Genomic DNA, 17897 nt, shown 5'->3' with positions numbered 1-17897 from the left:
TCTCACTGACTGACAGTCCAGCCTCTCTGCAGCAGCAGAACAGAAGGGTGGGTGGAAGAGAATTACTACTGCTTTCTAGTCTCAGGGCACGTCTACTCATACAGCGTGGCAGCTCTCCCGTGGGCATAATAAAACTACCTCCGCGAACAGCAGAAGTCATGTTCGCGGCAGAAGCTCATGAGTGCTTATGTCAACATAACTTATATTGCTCAAGGGGGTGGTTTATTCAAGGGGGTGGTTTATGCAGACATAAGCTGTAGTGTAGACATAGCCTAAGCCTCTACAAAGGTAGCAGTAGCAGAATGGGAGCAGCGAGTCTCTTAACCTGCTACTGAAGCTAGGACTTTTTCCACCCTAGCTAGAGAAGGCATAGAATCCATTCCAGAACCTCAAACTACTACCCTCAGGAATGAGCGTTTATGCTCCCTGTTAATCCCCCATGCAGCCGAGGTTTCAACAAAACAGGTCCTAAGTTCTTGGTGAAAAGTAATCAGCTGTTCCCATCACATCCACTCACTCAAACGGGAAAGCCCCAAGACGTCAAAAAGATGTTTAAAAGAAACAAACCAAAAAGGGGAACATAAACATCCATAGAATTCATGACAATTGTTACAAACATTCAGCCTCAGTAACGACAAGTCACTTGGGCTACTTTGGGGTGGGGTGAAAGGAGCATAAAGGAGATTGTCTATGAAATTTAAAAAAATTAAAGTGCACGTCAGAACTTCTGAAATATCCTGCAACTTATAGCCACCAATGTCTCTTGAATGTTAATCAAATGATATGCATTTTTGGCTAGTAGATAAAAGATGAATAGCATGTATGCTATACAGACAAAGCCAAATAACCTCTTTGTTTTTTTAAAAATGGGAGTAACTGCTGTAAAGTATGTATATTCATCACCTTGTCAGGCCCAAGTAGTGTACAGGATGGCATATTAAATCAGATCTTAGCATTAATAGTTATGGTATTTTTCACTGAAGGTGAACCTCCCTCTCTTTCCCTTTCATTACATTTTTAAAAACAACTTTTCTCCCAAAACTCTACATTTGTGTAAATTTTAAGCAGCTATTTACTTATTGCACTATGGCTTCCTGAATAAAGAGGTAAAGAGCTCATTGAGACATCAGCTGAAGCAGGAAGTTTCAGCTTCATCTTGTTAAATAGTCATGTAATAATTTAAACAAACAACAAAGCTACACTAGGTGACTATTTGAAGGAGGGGCAAAATACTATTGAAGCTAACCTACATTCCTTGTTTGGTTTCTCTTCTCCACCCATTAAAACAATCAGTGCTGACATTAAAACAACCAAAACAAGAGCTAGCAAAATTGCATACCTATGCTTATTATTACATGCAATATTAAAAGCAAATGTATTCATTACAAAAATAAATGCAAATTCAGTGTAAAACAAAAAGTGACTTCAATCCAGGTTGGTAGTGACCAAATGACCCTCTCCATAAGCATTCCCATCCTCAAATCACAGGGTAACTTTTCCATCTGATGGCTGTTCAGTGGTCTATATAAAATTATCTTGATTGTCTAATATCCCATGAACACATGCCCACATCACAGAAACCACAAATACAAGAGACACTAAACAGTAATCTTGTCAGAAGTCTCAGCAGGTAGGGTAAGAACTGAATGGGATTGAAGACTGAACTAAATCTTATTCCATGGTCCCTCCAGTGTACTGGTACTATCCATGCTGTACATGTACTGCAGATGAATTAAAAAAGGTCAGTCTGCAAATACTTCAATATTGCACCCTTCATAAACAATGACTTCAGATATTTTTTTTAAAAATAGCAAAAGTAGGAGAAAACATTACTTTCAAATTGTTGATCCCAGACCTAGTTAAATGAATACAGAAGTGTATTCATTGTGTAGCCAACAGTGTTGGAACTACATTTAAGAGGAACCAACTGAACTCTTCCTCCATAGCTACTGGATTGATAACAGGTTTTTAAAAAGCAGCTACTAGGCCATCCCATCCTTCGTCTCTTTTTCCTTCCAAATCTGACATCAATGACCAATAGTTCTTAGCAGAGTTTTCCAACTCTGGGCAGATTCGATGACGATGGTAATCAAGTTTATATGCATCATGACTGCAAACTCAAAATACAAGACAAAATGGGACTGGTTATCCACAGAAAGCAAGGCAGCATAAACGTATTCAGTCTCCAAGTAGGTTAGCTGAACAGCACAGTTTAGACTATCAAATAAAGTCTGGCCCTTCAAGTGACACAAAAGGGCAGATTCTGGTTTCAACTGGTCAGCAGTAAATTCCCCGGTGTAGGGAAACTCCCTCTTGGTGTAAAAGATGCCACAGCAAGCTACAGTGCCATCTGTCTCTCCCCCTTCCCCTCCAATATAGAGTGTGTGTCAACTGAGGGAGGGTAGGTGTTGGGGGGGTGGGGGAGAAGAGGAGGTGCCTGGCAGAGTCATGCTCTGTTATACCTATCTTCCCTGATGTAGTGTTCATTCAGGGCTCTAGCCAGTGTCATAACTTAGAGCAGTTCCTTTGCTGCTCTAAATCTCATTGGGGTTGGAGTCAGCACAGGCAGCCCCTCAGAAATAGGGAGCTGCAAGCAGTTCCACAATGTCCCCCCTCCACTTTCCTTTGCTGAGCAGATCTCAGCTAGAGGAGAGAATCTGGCCCCACATCTGTATACCAGAAAGATGATCCTTTAATATATGGAAGTCTGCCAGCTTTCATACAGCTTAAATTAGTTACATTGCTGTGTTGCACCTTGCTTGCTGATACTGATCATTTACTCTGAACCTACAAACACTTAAGCATAATTTGGCTCATGCACGTAATTCCCTTGTGACTACTAATAAAGTCCCAAACATGCTTAAGTCTTTGTATGATCATGGCCATAGTTATTGCTCTACATGACATACTGCTGCACATAACTTAAATACGTCTACACAGGGCCGTCCCTACACCAAATGGTGCCCCCGGCGAGGAATGTCTTTGGTGCCCCCCCCCCATTCATTTGTTAAACTTTTGAATATCTTATTTTGTATTGCATTTGTAGCCCACTTCATGACTTTGCTTCACAATTTGAATGCGTGATTTATCCCTGTCAAACATTCTATTTTCCCTTTTGTCGCTTACAACAAAAACAGCACCGTGAGCCTGGCACCTCAGTTGGCCGCCTGGGTCGCCTTCCCTAAATCCAGCCCTGCGTCTACAGTAGTGGTGTTGGGTATCTAGGTTTCCTAAAAAGGGGCCCTTATGTTGCTCATAGGGCAACATGCAAGGTGGCACTAAGCAAATATCTAAAAAAAAAAAAAAGCGAATAGAATATTTTGTAAAAAAAACAAAACAAAACAAAAAAACCCCACCACTATGAGGATTGTTGAACATAATTATTAATGGTACATTGCCAAAGCTCTAGAGCAGGTTTATCTGGTTGGTTAACTGCTCCAATATTAATTCGTTAGCTAAGGGGTTTTGGAGAGAAGCCTGGGTTTCATAATTTTGTATAATATTATTTATATTGCCACAGCAATCAGAAATCAGATGTGCTAGTAGTTTTAAAACACAAAGGAAAACACGAAAACTGCCCCAAAGAGCATACAGCAGGGGTCCCCAACATGGCGCCCGCTGGGGCATCTAAACGCACCGGCGTACTGCCTGGCGGACGAGCATCCGCCAAAATGCCGCCGAGAAGCAGCAGCATCCGGAGGCGTTGGCGGCGATGCCTCTGGATGACGCTGCTTGTCGGCGACATTTCGGCGGCGATGCCTATTGACGTTGCCGCTTGTCAGCGGCATTTCGGTGGATGCTTGTCCGCCGCCACGGTCCTCCGCGGCTCATCGTCTGGCGCCCGCCAGATGAAAAAAGTTGGGGACCACTGGCATACAGTCTTTATCCCTCCTTGTTAGAGTTACTTTGTCTCCTTTCCTTACCAAATGTCCTACTTTTAAGCACTTGCTTATTCTTTAAAAAAAATTTGACTGACTGCCCTGGCATAAACACTATCTAAGTAGTAAATTTATCTGGGTAGGAAACACCCAACCCTTATTTTCAGCTGGTAATTCCAATCATATGATTCAAGGGAAGTAGTTAATCTGAGGTGTTGTAGATAGCAAAGCCAACTGATTGCAACATGTTTATAGTATGTATGACTTTTAGGGTTTAGGTAGCATAAAGCTTAGACAAGCACTGTTTTCTAAAGGTCATTCTAAACTTTGGATCATCTTGATTTGCATTGGAGATTATTGTTTAGAGTGTACACCACTGCACTGAATTCTTCACAGCAGATTTAGGGCAGTAGGAGTATTCAACATTCATTTGTACTAACCTCTCTGTGGCATAGTTTAAAAGTTCTCTTCCATTCCTAATAAGATGCAATAGCTAAAACACTTTAATTAAAAGAATATGCCTTTAAAAAGGAATAGGAAAGCATGTTACATTTCCTTAACCTCCCTTCTAGAGGTATCCTTGCCTCAAGCTTAAAAATAGGTTTCAACATGTAAAGCTCTTCAGCCACTATTTTGAGTAAATACGTCAACACCCTTATGAGGCATTCCGAATGCCTCATAAGGGTAATGCTGTAACAGTCAGCATGGATTTGTCAAAAACAAATCATGTCAAATCAATCTGATAGCTTTCTAACAAGCCTTGTGGATAGGGGAGGAAAACAGCAGAGGTGGTGTATCATGACTTTAGTAAAGCTTATGAGAAGGCCATGCAAGACAGTATCAAAAACAAACTAGGGAAATGCAACCTAGATGGAGCTACTATAAGGTGGGTGCAAAACTGGTTGGAAAACTGCTCCCAGAGAGTAATTATCAGTGCTTCACAGTCACCCTGGAAGGGCATATCGAGTGGGGTCCCACAGGGATCAGTTCTAGGTCCGGTTCTGTTCAATTTCATCATCAGTGATTTAGATAATGGCATAGACAATATACTTATCAAGTTTGCTGACAATACCAACCTGGGAGGGATTGCAAGTGCTTTGCAGGATAGGATTAAAATTCAAAATGATCTGGACCAACTGGAGAAATGGTCTGAAGTAAATAGGATGAAATTCAATAAGGACAAATGCAAAGTACTCCATTTAGGAAGGAACAAAGAAGTTGCACACATACAAAATGGGAATTGCCTGCCCAGAAAAGAGTACTGCGGAAAGGGATCTAAGAGTCATAGTGGACCACAAACTAAATAAGAGTCAACAGTGTAATGCTGTTGCAAGAAAAATTAACGTCCTTCTGGAGTGTATTAGCAGGAGTGTTGTAAGCAAGACATGAGAAGTCAATACTCCGCACTGATTAGGCCTCAACTGGAGTATTGTGTCCAGTTCTGGGCACCACATTTCAGGAAAGGTGTGGACAAATTGGAGAGAGTCCAGAGAAAAGTGACAAAAATGACTAAAGGTCTAGAAAACATGACCTATGAGGGAATATTGAAAAAAATTGGTTTGTTTAGTCGGGAAAAGAGAAGGCTGAGAGGGGACATGATAACAGTTTTCAAGTATATAAAAGGTTGTTATAAGGAGGAGGAAGAAATATGGTTTTTCTTAACCTCTGAGGATAGGACAAGAAACAATGGGCTTAAATTGCTGCAAGGGAGATTTAGGTTGGACAGTAGGAAAAACTTCTTAACTGTCATGGTGGTTAAGCACTGGAATAAATTGCCTAGGGAGGTTGTGGAATCACGATCATTGGAGATTTTTAAGAGCAGGTTAGACAAATACCTGTCAGGAATGGTCTAGATAATACTTAGTCCTGCCATGAATGCAGGGGACTGGACTAGATGACCTCTCGAGGTCCCTTCTAGTCCTACAATTCTATAAAATCAGAATTCAACTGGTAGTAGGAACATGATGTCAGAGAACACAAGCAGTTCAGTATGTATTTCAAATGAAAAATACTCAAAGATGTTAGTAGGCTGGCATTCTTACAGGACAAGTTGTGAAGTCTCAAGAAGCTCAGAAAGACTTTTACACTCTCCATTTTTTCCCCTGTAGATTAAGAGTAAACTCCAGAAGTGCAATGAATGAGGGTTCCCCCCATTGGCTTGCTGGCCCTGAAGCACGTCCACATATTGAAATCTGCACTTTACTAGTGCCACCATTTGGAACAGATCACCAATGCAAATCTTGAGCCCTTTAAAACCAGTCGTAACATAACGCTGACACAGGCAACTTGTGGTGTATAGTTACATCAGGTAAGTTCAAATACATTGTTAACTGGCATCCAAAGTACTTGAAAATAGGCACTGTGAGCCTGAGACATTATTAAAATTTGTTTATATAAGGCCAGAAATTTAGACAGTGCTTTCTAGACAGAGTAAGATACAATCCCTGCCCTAAAAAGTTTGCCATCTAAAACAGACCAAATACGGGACACTTAATTGAGTTGTTAAGTGAAGTAAGGAAGGGTATGGAGAGATTACTGGTTAGGAAATCAAGGCTAGAAGGATTTTCGGGTGTGTGTGGGGGGAAATACACAGGATTTAAAATAGGGGTGGTCTTGCTGGGAGACTGTTTCAAGTATAGAGACCCAAGTTTGTAAATGTTGGCATTTAGTCTTTACTGCTAATTTTACTGTAATATTAGCAGTAGTTTACTCCTTGGGAAAATTACTTTATTTGAAAATTTACTGGATAATCAAGAGGTGACTTGTGATTCAAAAAGGAAAATAAAACAAGCTGATTTGCCAATTAATGGCAAGCAAAATAATTTGTTGTATTAGGAGACTGAAGTGACCTGAGAGGATATGTAGGGGACACAACAATTGTCAAATGTATTAGATCATTGTTAAATGGTATTTCTTCAGGGAGTGGGATACCAATAGTAACGGTTTGGATTCACCGGCAATAGAGCAAGAAAGACTTACGGTCACTTCTGTAAACAAGTTCGCCATCTCTCGAAAAAACCAACAATCTAATAATATTACAGGCTCAGTCATAACTGCTTCCTTATGAATGCATCTACCTTAGAAGTGAGAATGCTAGCCCTAATCAAGGAAGGAGGTCAAAACATTTAACAAGCTCTAAGTGTGTGTGTGTGTTTTTTTTTTTAAATTATGAACCATATGCCAAAAATCCCCAATACACCATTGTCAACATGTGACATTTCTCCACATGCGCTACTGTTTTATTAACCAAGTGTTTCATTAACCAAGCCTGCAAACTGTCAGTGGCAGGGCAAGGATTTATAACTGGGGGCGGAGGGGCATGCTGAGCCATTGGTGATGGGATGGAGAACAAGACTGCTCCACACTCCTGTTGTAGCTCAGCTCCTGTCTGCAGGGCTGGGCCCAGCTCCACACTCCAGGCATTACAAACTGGCGCCCGGGGTCATAGTCCCATTCAGGTTTCACCTGATCTTCCCTCTGTCATGAGGGGGGCTGGGCCAGGCCAAATTTGAGTGAATGGGGTAACAACGACATGTCACACAGGGTCAAGTGCGACCCCATGCACCATCTCACAGCACCAAGAACAGGATGCCGAACCCAGACCCACAAGACAGGAATGGTTGCTGCCAGGTGAGTGTGTGGGGCAGGCTCGCTCTCCAGCCTTGTGTGAAAGGCACCACACATATATACCTAAAGGCTGCTGGGGGAAGGGGAAGTGGTTGCCCCCCACCCCAAAGCTAGTCCCTATTAGCTCCTGCATGTTTCTATGGAATGGAGCATCTGAGCAGCAGAATGTGTAAGCACTTGCTTACATATTGAATTTGATCTTTCTAGTCCTCAATAGTATGTCAAATATTTACTAAGCTCTAGCAAAAAGTCACTAGGTTTTGTGCAGGTAACAGAAAAGATATTTTGAGCATGGATTATTTTTGTTCCACCATTACATCAGGTTAGTACATTCTAACCTACAGTAATGCTGAAAATCACATAACAAAATCCATTTAAGGAGCCAACAACTTTAAGCTATAGCCACTTTCTTTCAATACAATGCTAAATTCACCAAAATATTTATTTTAAAATTAAAATAGCAGTTACAGTACCTTTAATTAAAACAACTGCTCATGGGAGGTGTTTAATAGAGAACCAACAACAACAAAAAACCCAAAAACCCACAACCACCAAAATCATGAAAGTTTAAGCACCTGGCCTCTGATCTGAAGTACCAGCCTCCAGAGTTGCAAGCACAGGTCAGACCTTTCAGTCATTGCCCATTCTACCGAGGCTGCAAGTCAAAGTTCTAACCAGTCAACTGTAAGATGGGTATAAATCCACCAGGAATTTGACTGAAACAACTAATTTATACTCCTGAATATCTTTACATTCAGCCATTAATTATCTGGGCTGGATTTTGACCATGCTCATGAGTAATTTATGACATGGTGTTTTTTTAAAAGAATGATTGTTTTCATAGTGAGCAGAGACACTTAAGTTGAGGAAGGATGAGTTGAAAGGTTTGAGCAGATGATCTCTCATCCTCCAAAACACATGGCAAACCATTTTAGGTTTTGATAAACAACCCGTCCCTAACTCCCACTTCTTAAACGTGGTGGTAGAACCTACTGGTTCCAAACGCCTCAGTGTTCCAGATGCCACAGCTGCTCTTTAACATTTCTAGGAACTTTATGGTTTCCCCACTTATTCTTACTCCAAACCTGTTCAATATGCTTACTTGTTCTGAGGCTTGAAAGACAACCTGTGCTGCTGTTGCCATAGCCACTGGAGGAAAGAAAGGACATGTAGGTCCTTCCCAAAGATCTGGCCTACAAAGGAGATGGCTGAAAATACCCCAATTAAAATAGTTTCTGAATGTAGGGGAGAAGGAAGCTGAACCTTTTTAAGCTTATCCAGATCAAAGCTTCTGTTACTTTACCATTAATGGGAACTCTATATTTGTTGGATTCTAATTTATTGAATTGTCTTCAGTCACTTTATGCCTATTTCCTATGTATCAAAGCTTCTTTTATAGAGGAAATGCGTGCTCAAGCATTTAATTCTCACAAGAGAGTTTGCGGTATTATTAAAAGGAAACAAAAAAACATTTAAAATTAGCTACTGCTAAGATTAAAATTCTCAAAAATGTATGATCTACTTCTTAGCTTTTAATCTGAATTACTTTTTGTTATGATATTTTACTTTTACAAACATGCAGGAGTAAACAAAACAAAGTGAGCGGTTTAAACCTCTGCGTCCAATGTGAAACATAGTACGCACAGATTCTCCATGCAAAGCCAAGACCTTCAATCTGAGCCAATTCTTCTGCAGTGTTTAGAGCAAGAATGGATTTTACATGAAAATCTGTTAATAGAATACCTTGCTAGATTGAACAGCAGGGGAAGTTGAGTGAATAGATGATGAAGATGAAGTAGCAGCTGAATCATGAGCTGGAAGGCAAGAGGGAGTTGGGGGCTGATAATAGGATACACCTTTAATAGGTAGTTTATTCTGTATAGAGCAGAAATAGAGGAAACATTATCAGAGAGGATAGTCACATTAACAAATGTCAAGTTGGCGGAATTGCACAACCATGCACAAGAAAAGGTTAGGAAGGTAGTAACAGTACAATTACTTCAAAACTGAAACTCTGCTACTCTGGTCAAATAAACACGACTTGGTTCTTTGTTAAGGTACACATTATTAAAAAGTACAGTGAAGAGTAACAGAACACAACAATAAGCAGCCTCCAGAGAACAATATCTGCTTCAACTCTTACAAGGGAATGCACCAGTCTAGTAGATTAACCTCTTCAGAGTGTGTTTTGCAATTACTTAGGTTTCTCATTACTATGGAGTGTTTTACAGAATTCAGTCCATTATTTTAATATATTAGGAAATAGTGTCATTTCAGACAATAGGTGTATGATCTTGTGCATGTACAAAACTTTGTAGTGCACATTTTCACTTAACACATAAGCAATAAGGCCTATTATTATGATTAATGGAATCTGCACTCAATTTGGTGTGTGCCACACTGAAAATATATTAAAGTGGGCAAGATGAATGGATGGGATAATGAGATAATCATCAATTTTCACCATATGAATTTAATAACATTTAATTATGATCTGGTATCTACAAGTGCTGAACAATTGAAGTTAGTACAAGTGATTGGTTAAAATTTGAAAGTAATTCAACAACTATTGAATAAATAGAAATTATTTTTCTATTGGGGCACAATTGGCTGAAAGTCACAAGATGAGGTAGTAAATTTGACCTCAGAGGTAAATGCAAAAGTTTGGTACAACATTAGCCAAACAGAATTTATCCTCAAATAAGTGCATTCCAACTTGCTACAGTTAAGTGAAATCTGCTGAGCCAATTAGCAAAAAGAACGAGGAGTACTTGTGGCACCTTAGAGACTAACAAATTTATTTGGGCATAAGCTTTTGTGGGCTAAAACCCACTTCATTGGATGCATGCAGTGGAAAATACAGTAGGAAGACACACACACACACACACACACACACACACAAAGGGATCAGAGTGTAATGGCCTGTAGAAGGTGGTGTTCACACCCTCTGATCCCACTGAGGGTTACCAAAAGAAACTACACCATCTGCTCAAGAAACTCCCTGAAAAAGCACAGGAACAAATCTGCATAGACACACCCCTAGAGCCCCAACCAGGGGTATTCTATCTGCTACCCAAGATCCATAAACCTGGAAATCCTGGACGCCCCATCATCTCAGGCATTAGCACCCTGACAGCAGGATTGTCTGGCCATGTAGACGCTTTCCTTAGGCCCTATGCTACCAGCACTCCTAGCGATCTTTGAGACACCACTGACTTCCTGAGGAAACTACAATCCATTGGTGATCTTCCAGAAAACACCATCCTGGCCACTATGGATGTAGAAGCCCTCTACACCAATATTCCACACAAAGATGGACTACAAGCCATCAGGAACAGTATCCCCGATAATGTCATAGCAAACCTGGTGGCTGAACTTTGTGACTTTGTCCTCGCCCACAACTATTTCACATTTGGGGACAATGTATACCTTCAAGTCAGCGGCACTGCTATGGGTACCCGCATAGCCCCACAGTATGCCAACATTTTTATGGCTGACTTAGAACAACGCTTCCTCAGCTCTCGTCCCCTAATGCTCCTACTCTACTTGCGCTACATTGATGAAATCTTCATCATCTGGACCCATGGAAAAGAAGCCCTTGAGGAATTCCACCATGATTTCAACAATTTCCATCCCACCATCAACCTCAGCCTGGACCAGTCCACATAAGAGATCCACTTCCTGGACACTACAGTGCTAATAAGTGATGGTCACATAAACCTCACCCTATACCGGAAACTTACTGACAGCTATATATACCTACATGCCTCCAGCTTTCATCCAGACCATATCACACGATCCATTGTCTACAGCCAAGTTCTAAGATACAACTGCATTTGCTCCAATCCCTCAGACAGAGGCAAACACCTACACAATCTCTATCAAGCGTTCTTAAAACTACAATACCCACCTGGTGAAGTGAAGAAACAGATTGACAGAGCCAGAAGAATACCCAGAAGTCACCTACTACAGGACAGGCCCAATAAAGTAACAGAATGCCACTAGCCGTCACCTTCAGCCCCCAACTAAAACCTCTACAGCGCATCATCAAGGATCTGCTGCTCCTTCAGGATAGGTTGTAAACAGTCCTGTTGCACCTTATAGACTAACAGACGTATTGGAGCATGAGCTTTCGTGGGTGAATACCCACTTCTTCGGATGCTCATGCTCCAATACGTCTGTTAGTCTATAAGGTGCCACAGGACTCTCTGCTGCTTTTATAGATCCAGACTAACACGGCTACCCCTTTGATACTATCCTGAAGGAGGATCTCTCACTCTCACAGATCTTGGGAGACAGGCCAGTCCTCGCTTACAGACAGCCCCCCAACCTGAAGCAAATACTCACAAGCAACCACACACCACACAACAAAAACACTAACTCAGGAACCTATCCTTGCAACAAAGCCCGTTGCTAAATCTGTCCACATATCTATTCAAGGGACACCATCATAGGACCTAATCACATCAGCCACACCATCAGAGGCTCATTCACCTGCACATCTACCAATGTGATATATGCCATCATGTTCCAGCAATGCCTCTCTGCCATGTACATTGGACAAAGCAGACAGTCTCTATGCAAAAGAATAAATGGACACAAAAATCAGACGTCAAGAATTATAACTATATTCAAAAACCAGTCGGAGAACACTTCAACCTCCCTAGTCACTCAATTACAAACCTAAAAGTCGCAATTCTTCAACAACAAAACTTCAAAAACAAACAAACTCCAAAGAGAAACTGCAGAACTGGAATTAATTTGCAAACTGGACACCATTAAATTAGGCTTGAATAAAGACTGGGAGTGGATGGGTCATTACACAAAGTAAAAACTATTTCCCCATGCTAATTTTTCCCCTACTGTTACTCACACCTTCTTGTCAACTGTTTGAAATGGGCTATCCTGATTATCACAACAAAAGTTTTTTTCTCTTGCTGATAATAGCCCACCTTAATTGATTAGTCTCGTTAGAGTTGGTATGGCAACACCCATTTTTCCCATGTTCTCTGTGTATATGAATCTTCCTACTGTATTTTCCACTATATACATCCGATGAAGTGGGTTTTAGCCCATGAAAGGTTTTGCCCAAATAAATTTGTTAGTCTCTAAGGTGCCACAAGTACTCCTCGTTCTTTTTGCTGATACAGACTAACATGGCTACCACTTTGAAACCTGAGCCAATTAGATAGCATCTTTCTGCTTCCTGGTGGATTAGAGGTGCAGTCAATTTTTTCTGAATCACTAACTTCCATCTCCTCTGTACCACTTAATTTCAAAGGAAAAAGTGTTACACTGGAATTCATGAACATATTGGAGAAAGTTTCCAATATTTCTGATAGAGATTTATGGAATTACACATATACTGACTTCTTTGGAGAATATCTACGTTGCCCCTCAAGAGAAAATATTGATCTCTATTTCGTATCAGTCAACAAAAGCCTTAACAAGAATTTCTCCCTCTCCCAATTCCCTAGTCGCCATTAAGTCAGCTCCTTTTCTGTTCAGCGCAGTGAAGGGTCATTAGTAGTTTCCAAATAAAATTCATTCACTGCAGCGGTGCAGAGAGAGGGTAAGAGAGATTCAGTAGAATCTGGGATACTGGTCTGCAACAGGATAACATACCCCAGGCCTATCTGTACATCTGACAGTGAGGAGTCACGGAAATCGTCACCGCTAAACCTCCACTTCAACCAATATCCTGACTGCACCTGGCCATTCAATCAGAAACCACACCCATGAGTAGCAACAGAAGAAGTGGAATAGTTTTTAAGATAAAACAAACCTATACAGTGAACACATTGATCAGCTGATTGAATATTCACCTTGTCAAGTCATTTCTATTTCTAAAGCTACCAACATTTGAATTCTCAAGCCACCTTTATAATGAGCTGTTTCTAGTATGTTTCAGGTATGCTTAAATATTCTCACACTTTAAATATCTGGTTATTCCATGTTTTCACTAAAAAGAAGGTATTATATATTTTAATAACATAAGTCATTCTGCATGATGTACTGGAATCTGAACTCCTGACTGTTTTAGCTTCACCCCAGATGAAAAGAAGAAATGAAAATACAAAGTTGTTGCAAATGTCTAACTTACATCTGGTCTCTTCTAGACTATTGTTTTTGCAGCTGCAAAACCTAAATATTCACCTTTGGTAAGTCCACGTATCCAAACATTGAGGCAAGATGAGCTGCTTTCTCTTTAATGTTCTTTTTATGAAATTCCCTATTTGCTACGGACTGAGCTTTCTTCTGTAATAAAAGCCAAGGAAGGGAAACAGAACAGAGAGACAGATTTTAGATAGCAGTCATACAAGAAAAGGCAGAAGTTCAGTATGTACAGGGAAAGGCAATTTATATCTTAACTATGTAACAGAAGCATGTAAAGTACAGAATATATAGTCTGCATAGAAGAATTAACCAGAATAAACACAGTTAAGAGAGACAGAAGTTAAAAATGAAATAGCTTGTCACCTGATTAATTTTTTCCTCCACGTGCTGAAGGCGTTTAAGCACTCCAGAAATCACAAATGCAGCAGGACAGGTAGATGCAAGAGTTTCTGAAAGCCTGGACTGTATGTCTGTTTTTTCTACAATTCTTGATCCCCTGGCCACACGATCAGAACCATGCAAAGATTGCTTTGGCTCTCTGACCACATGTTCAGTCCTAGCTACTGCCTGAAACTGGGAAACACTTCAAATGAAAAAAGTTGTTCTTGGACTATCATGCAACTCACACATGTTCTAAGACAACATACACAACAGTGTATCATAGCCAGGCACGTCTATGCATTTCATATAATGCAGTATTCTTCCATGTTTTAAAACACTGCATTACTATACAACTCATGCATATTTCCATGCACTGAAGTATATTTGGACTATACAACACATGCAAGTCTTCACATCCTGTAGTCTAGCTATCTCTCAGTCTCTCTGTTAGTCTATAAGGTGCCACAGGACTCTGTCGCTTTTTACAGTCTCTATGTGAACTCTAAATAGCGTGACTAGTCAGGGGGTCTCAAACTGGGGATCGGGACCCCTCAGGGGGTCGTAAGGTTATTACATGGAGGTTGCAAGCTATCAGCCTTCACCCCAAGCCCCACTTTGTCTGCAGCATTTATAATGGTGTAAAATATATAAAAAAGTGTTTTTAATTTATAAAGGGGGGGGCCACACTCAGAAGCTTACTGTGTGAAAGGGGTCACCAGTACAAAAAAGTCTGAGAACCACTGGACTAGAGGGGAATTCAACACATTCTCCTGTGATGTCCTGCAGTGTTGTGCATTATTGCCACAGAAAACATGCATGAAACTGAACTATTGTAGTGCAAAAATACCTCTGAGGAACACAACTTACTTCGCATAATTCGAGATCTACTCTATTCTGAGCCTAAGCAGAATACATTTCAGGTCCAAAGGTTTGGGGGTTTTATTAAAGTAAGAGGTGGTTCCAAAAAATCAGTCTACAAATAGAAATGGTCTTTGAACCATAACTGTGGTTTCATATTGTAATTAAAAATGATCCTCCCATTGGTATTTTCATGAAATCAGGCCTTCTATTTTATAATGGTTGACCAATTACATGAAATTAGCACACACAAAAAATAATCATTTCTCAAAAACACAAACACGTCAGCCTATAAATTGCTAATAATGGTACACCATACACAAGGATATCTTTCTTTAAACAACGATTCTCATCCCATTCATGCAAACCAAATCATGTTCATTGTCTGAATTATCGGCTGATCTACCCTTATACCCATCAGATAGAGGGAAGGAGTATGGAACAAGGAGCTCACATTCTACAGCAGGCCACTCTGATTTTTCTGGCATGCCAAGAATGGTCTTCCGCAAAATGGAAACAAGACAGCAACCTGAACTGCATAAGAAAATATTCAGCCCTTTTAAAATTAAGTATCAGCATTGTTTGATATGAGACTTTTTTTTTTTTTTTTTTTTTTTTAAGAAGCCAAATTTATTCCGTGTTTCATTCTGGGCTACAATGAGGTTCCTAGCATAGATCCTTACCACAAAATATCTGGGGCTCCACTCAAAAGGACTGGAAAGTTGGATAACTGTTTAGCTCTTAGATGCTTATCTAAGGACAAGTCATGCCTGACTAACCTAATTGCCTTCTATGAGGAGATAACTGGGTCTGTGGATGAGGGGAAAGCAGTGGATATTCCTTGACTTTAGCAAAGCTTTTGATACAGTATTCTTGCCAGCAAGTTAAAGAAGTATGGGCTGGATGAATGGACTATAAGGTGAATAGAAAGCTGGCTAGATCGTCGGGCTCAACGGTAGTGATCAACGGCTCCATGTCTAGTTGGCAGCCGGTTTCAAGTAGAGTGCCCCAGGGGTCAGTCCTGGGGCCGGTTTTGTTCAATATCTTCATTAATGATCTGGAGGATGGCGTGGACTGCACTCTCAGCAAGTTTGCAGATGACACTAAACTGGGAGGAGTGGTAGATACACTAGAGGGTAGGGATAGGATACAGAGGGACCTAGACAAATTAGAGGATTGGGCCAAAAGAAACCTGATGAAGGTCAACAAGGACAAGTGCAGAGTCCTGCACTTAGGACGGAAGAATCCCATGCACTGTTACAGACTAGAGACCGAATGGCTAGGAAGCAGTTCTGCAGAAAAGGACCTAGGGGTTACAGTGGACGAGAAGCTGGATGTGTGTCAACAGTGTGCCCTTGTTGCCAAGAAGGCTAACAGCATTCTGGGCTGTATAAGTAGGGGCATTGCCAGCAGATCGAGGGACGTGATCGTTCCCCTTTATTCGACATTGGTGATGCCTCATCTGGAGTACTGTGTCCAGTTTTGGGCCCCACACTACAAGAAGGATGTGGAAAAATTGGAAAGAGTCCAGCGGAGGGCAACAAAAATGATTAGGGGGCTGGAGCACATGACTTATGAGGAGAGGCTGAGGGTACTGGGATTATTTAGTCTGCAGAAGAGAAGAATGAGGGGGGGGGGATTTGATATCTGCTTTCAACTACCTGAAAGGGGGTTCCAAAGAGGATGGATCTAGACTGTTCTCAGTGGTACCTGATGACAGAACAAGGAGTAATGGTCTCAAAGTTGCAGTTGGGGAAGTTCAGGTTGGATATTAGGAAAAACTTTTTCACTAGGAGGGTGGTGAAACACTGGAATGCGTTACACCTAGGGAGGTGGTGGAATCTCCTTCCTTAGAGGTTTTAAGGTCAGGCTTGACAAAGCCCTGGCTGGGATGATTTAGTTGGGAATTGGTCCTTCTTTGAGCAGGGGGTTGGACTAGATGACCTCCTGAGGTCCCTTCCAACCCTGATATTCTATGATTCTAAACTGAATCCCAACCCTTTGTTGAGCGCTGAGTCATTGGTCATTCTGAATTGTTTCATAGGGTCAAACTCAGCAAAACTCCCTTTGTCTTAGCATTCTATCAAACTACACAGATTATTGTACATGCATATATCAACACATTGAATGTATTGAAGTATTTTTCTAGCATACAAAATTTATACATACACTACAACATATATACACAACTTCTCCACTGATGTCAATGGGAGTTTGCTTGATTTAAGCACTAAAACTTGACCCATACACATTTAGAGTGCTTTGCATGCACACACTTATTCTTCAGTCAGCTTTCTAATCTTGCCTGAAGAGTGTAATGTAACTTTAACATTGGGGGGGGGTAGGGGTGTCTCTTATCATTCACCTATTTTTTCTGTATTATTTTGGATACCACCACACTAAATTCAAGAACCTTGCTTTAAGATGTCCTGGCATGCAACAGCTAAACACACCTGTCACTTATGTGATCAAATTCAGACATTAATTTGAGTGTTCTGGAGTCATTTGAAGACACTGAATCCTGCCGTACTAAATGAAAATAGTACGTTAATTATTTATAGAGGATTTTCTCCTTATGAATTCCTACCTGACTCTTTGGTGGAGGTGAAGGACTTGGCTCCTTAGGCTTAGTAAAGCGAGGATTAGCAGGAGGATCAGAAGAAGAGAGCAGGGCTGGTTTATCTACTAGCTCCTTGTATAACATTTTGAGTCAAAACAAAACATAAGATTGGAAAATCTTAGGAAAAGGTAAATAGAACAAGATATTTTGAGACAAACAGAAAAAGAAAGAAAAACTGCTTAAAGGGATCCCTAAAAAGGGCTTTATCCAGATGTTCTACACAGCCCTTTTGGAGTCTACCCAAATTAATGGTCTGCTCTCCCATTACAACTGTACTTGGAAGTGCGCATGTGGAATACTAAATATTTTAAACAGAGACTATGGTTAACTTTAAACTTGAGCAGTCCTGCTGAAGTCACTCGTGATCAACTGCAAAACATGCACAGTATATTCTGTTCGTTTAATGACAATGCATG

At 40.7% G+C, this 17897-nt stretch overlaps 1 protein-coding gene across 50 annotated transcripts in view; it reads right to left on the bottom strand.

The window, feature by feature from the left end:
* Positions 1–17897, bottom strand: part of MICAL2 (microtubule associated monooxygenase, calponin and LIM domain containing 2) — a 198599-nt gene that overhangs the window by 80502 nt on the left and 100200 nt on the right. For 13 of the 50 annotated variants that reach the window (XR_006176557.2, XR_006176558.2, XM_008178916.4 and 10 more), the window contains exons 17-20: positions 17449–17553; positions 13986–14195; positions 13662–13763; positions 9249–9380 (exon numbers count right to left, since the gene is read on the bottom strand). The exons of 2 other annotated variants lie outside the window; for them this stretch is intronic. Coding sequence is in view for 42 of the 48 variants with exons in the window: in XM_008178916.4 (XP_008177138.2) it covers positions 9249–9380; positions 13662–13763; positions 13986–14195; positions 17449–17553 (549 nt within the window). In the remaining 6 variants the exon portion in view is untranslated. Of the gene's footprint in view, positions 1–9248; positions 9381–13661; positions 13764–13985; positions 14196–17448; positions 17599–17897 lie in introns of all 50 variants that reach the window. 35 more of the 50 variants (XM_024099749.3, XM_065594874.1, XM_065594876.1 and 32 more) reach the window with 16 other exon arrangements.

The sequence above is a fragment of the Chrysemys picta genome, chromosome 4 (genome assembly GCF_011386835.1).
Source record: "Chrysemys picta bellii isolate R12L10 chromosome 4, ASM1138683v2, whole genome shotgun sequence".
NCBI classification, from domain to species: domain Eukaryota; kingdom Metazoa; phylum Chordata; order Testudines; family Emydidae; genus Chrysemys; species Chrysemys picta.
The sequence above is the reverse complement of the archived record's forward strand: the minus strand, read 5'-3'. Positions and strand labels throughout refer to the sequence as shown.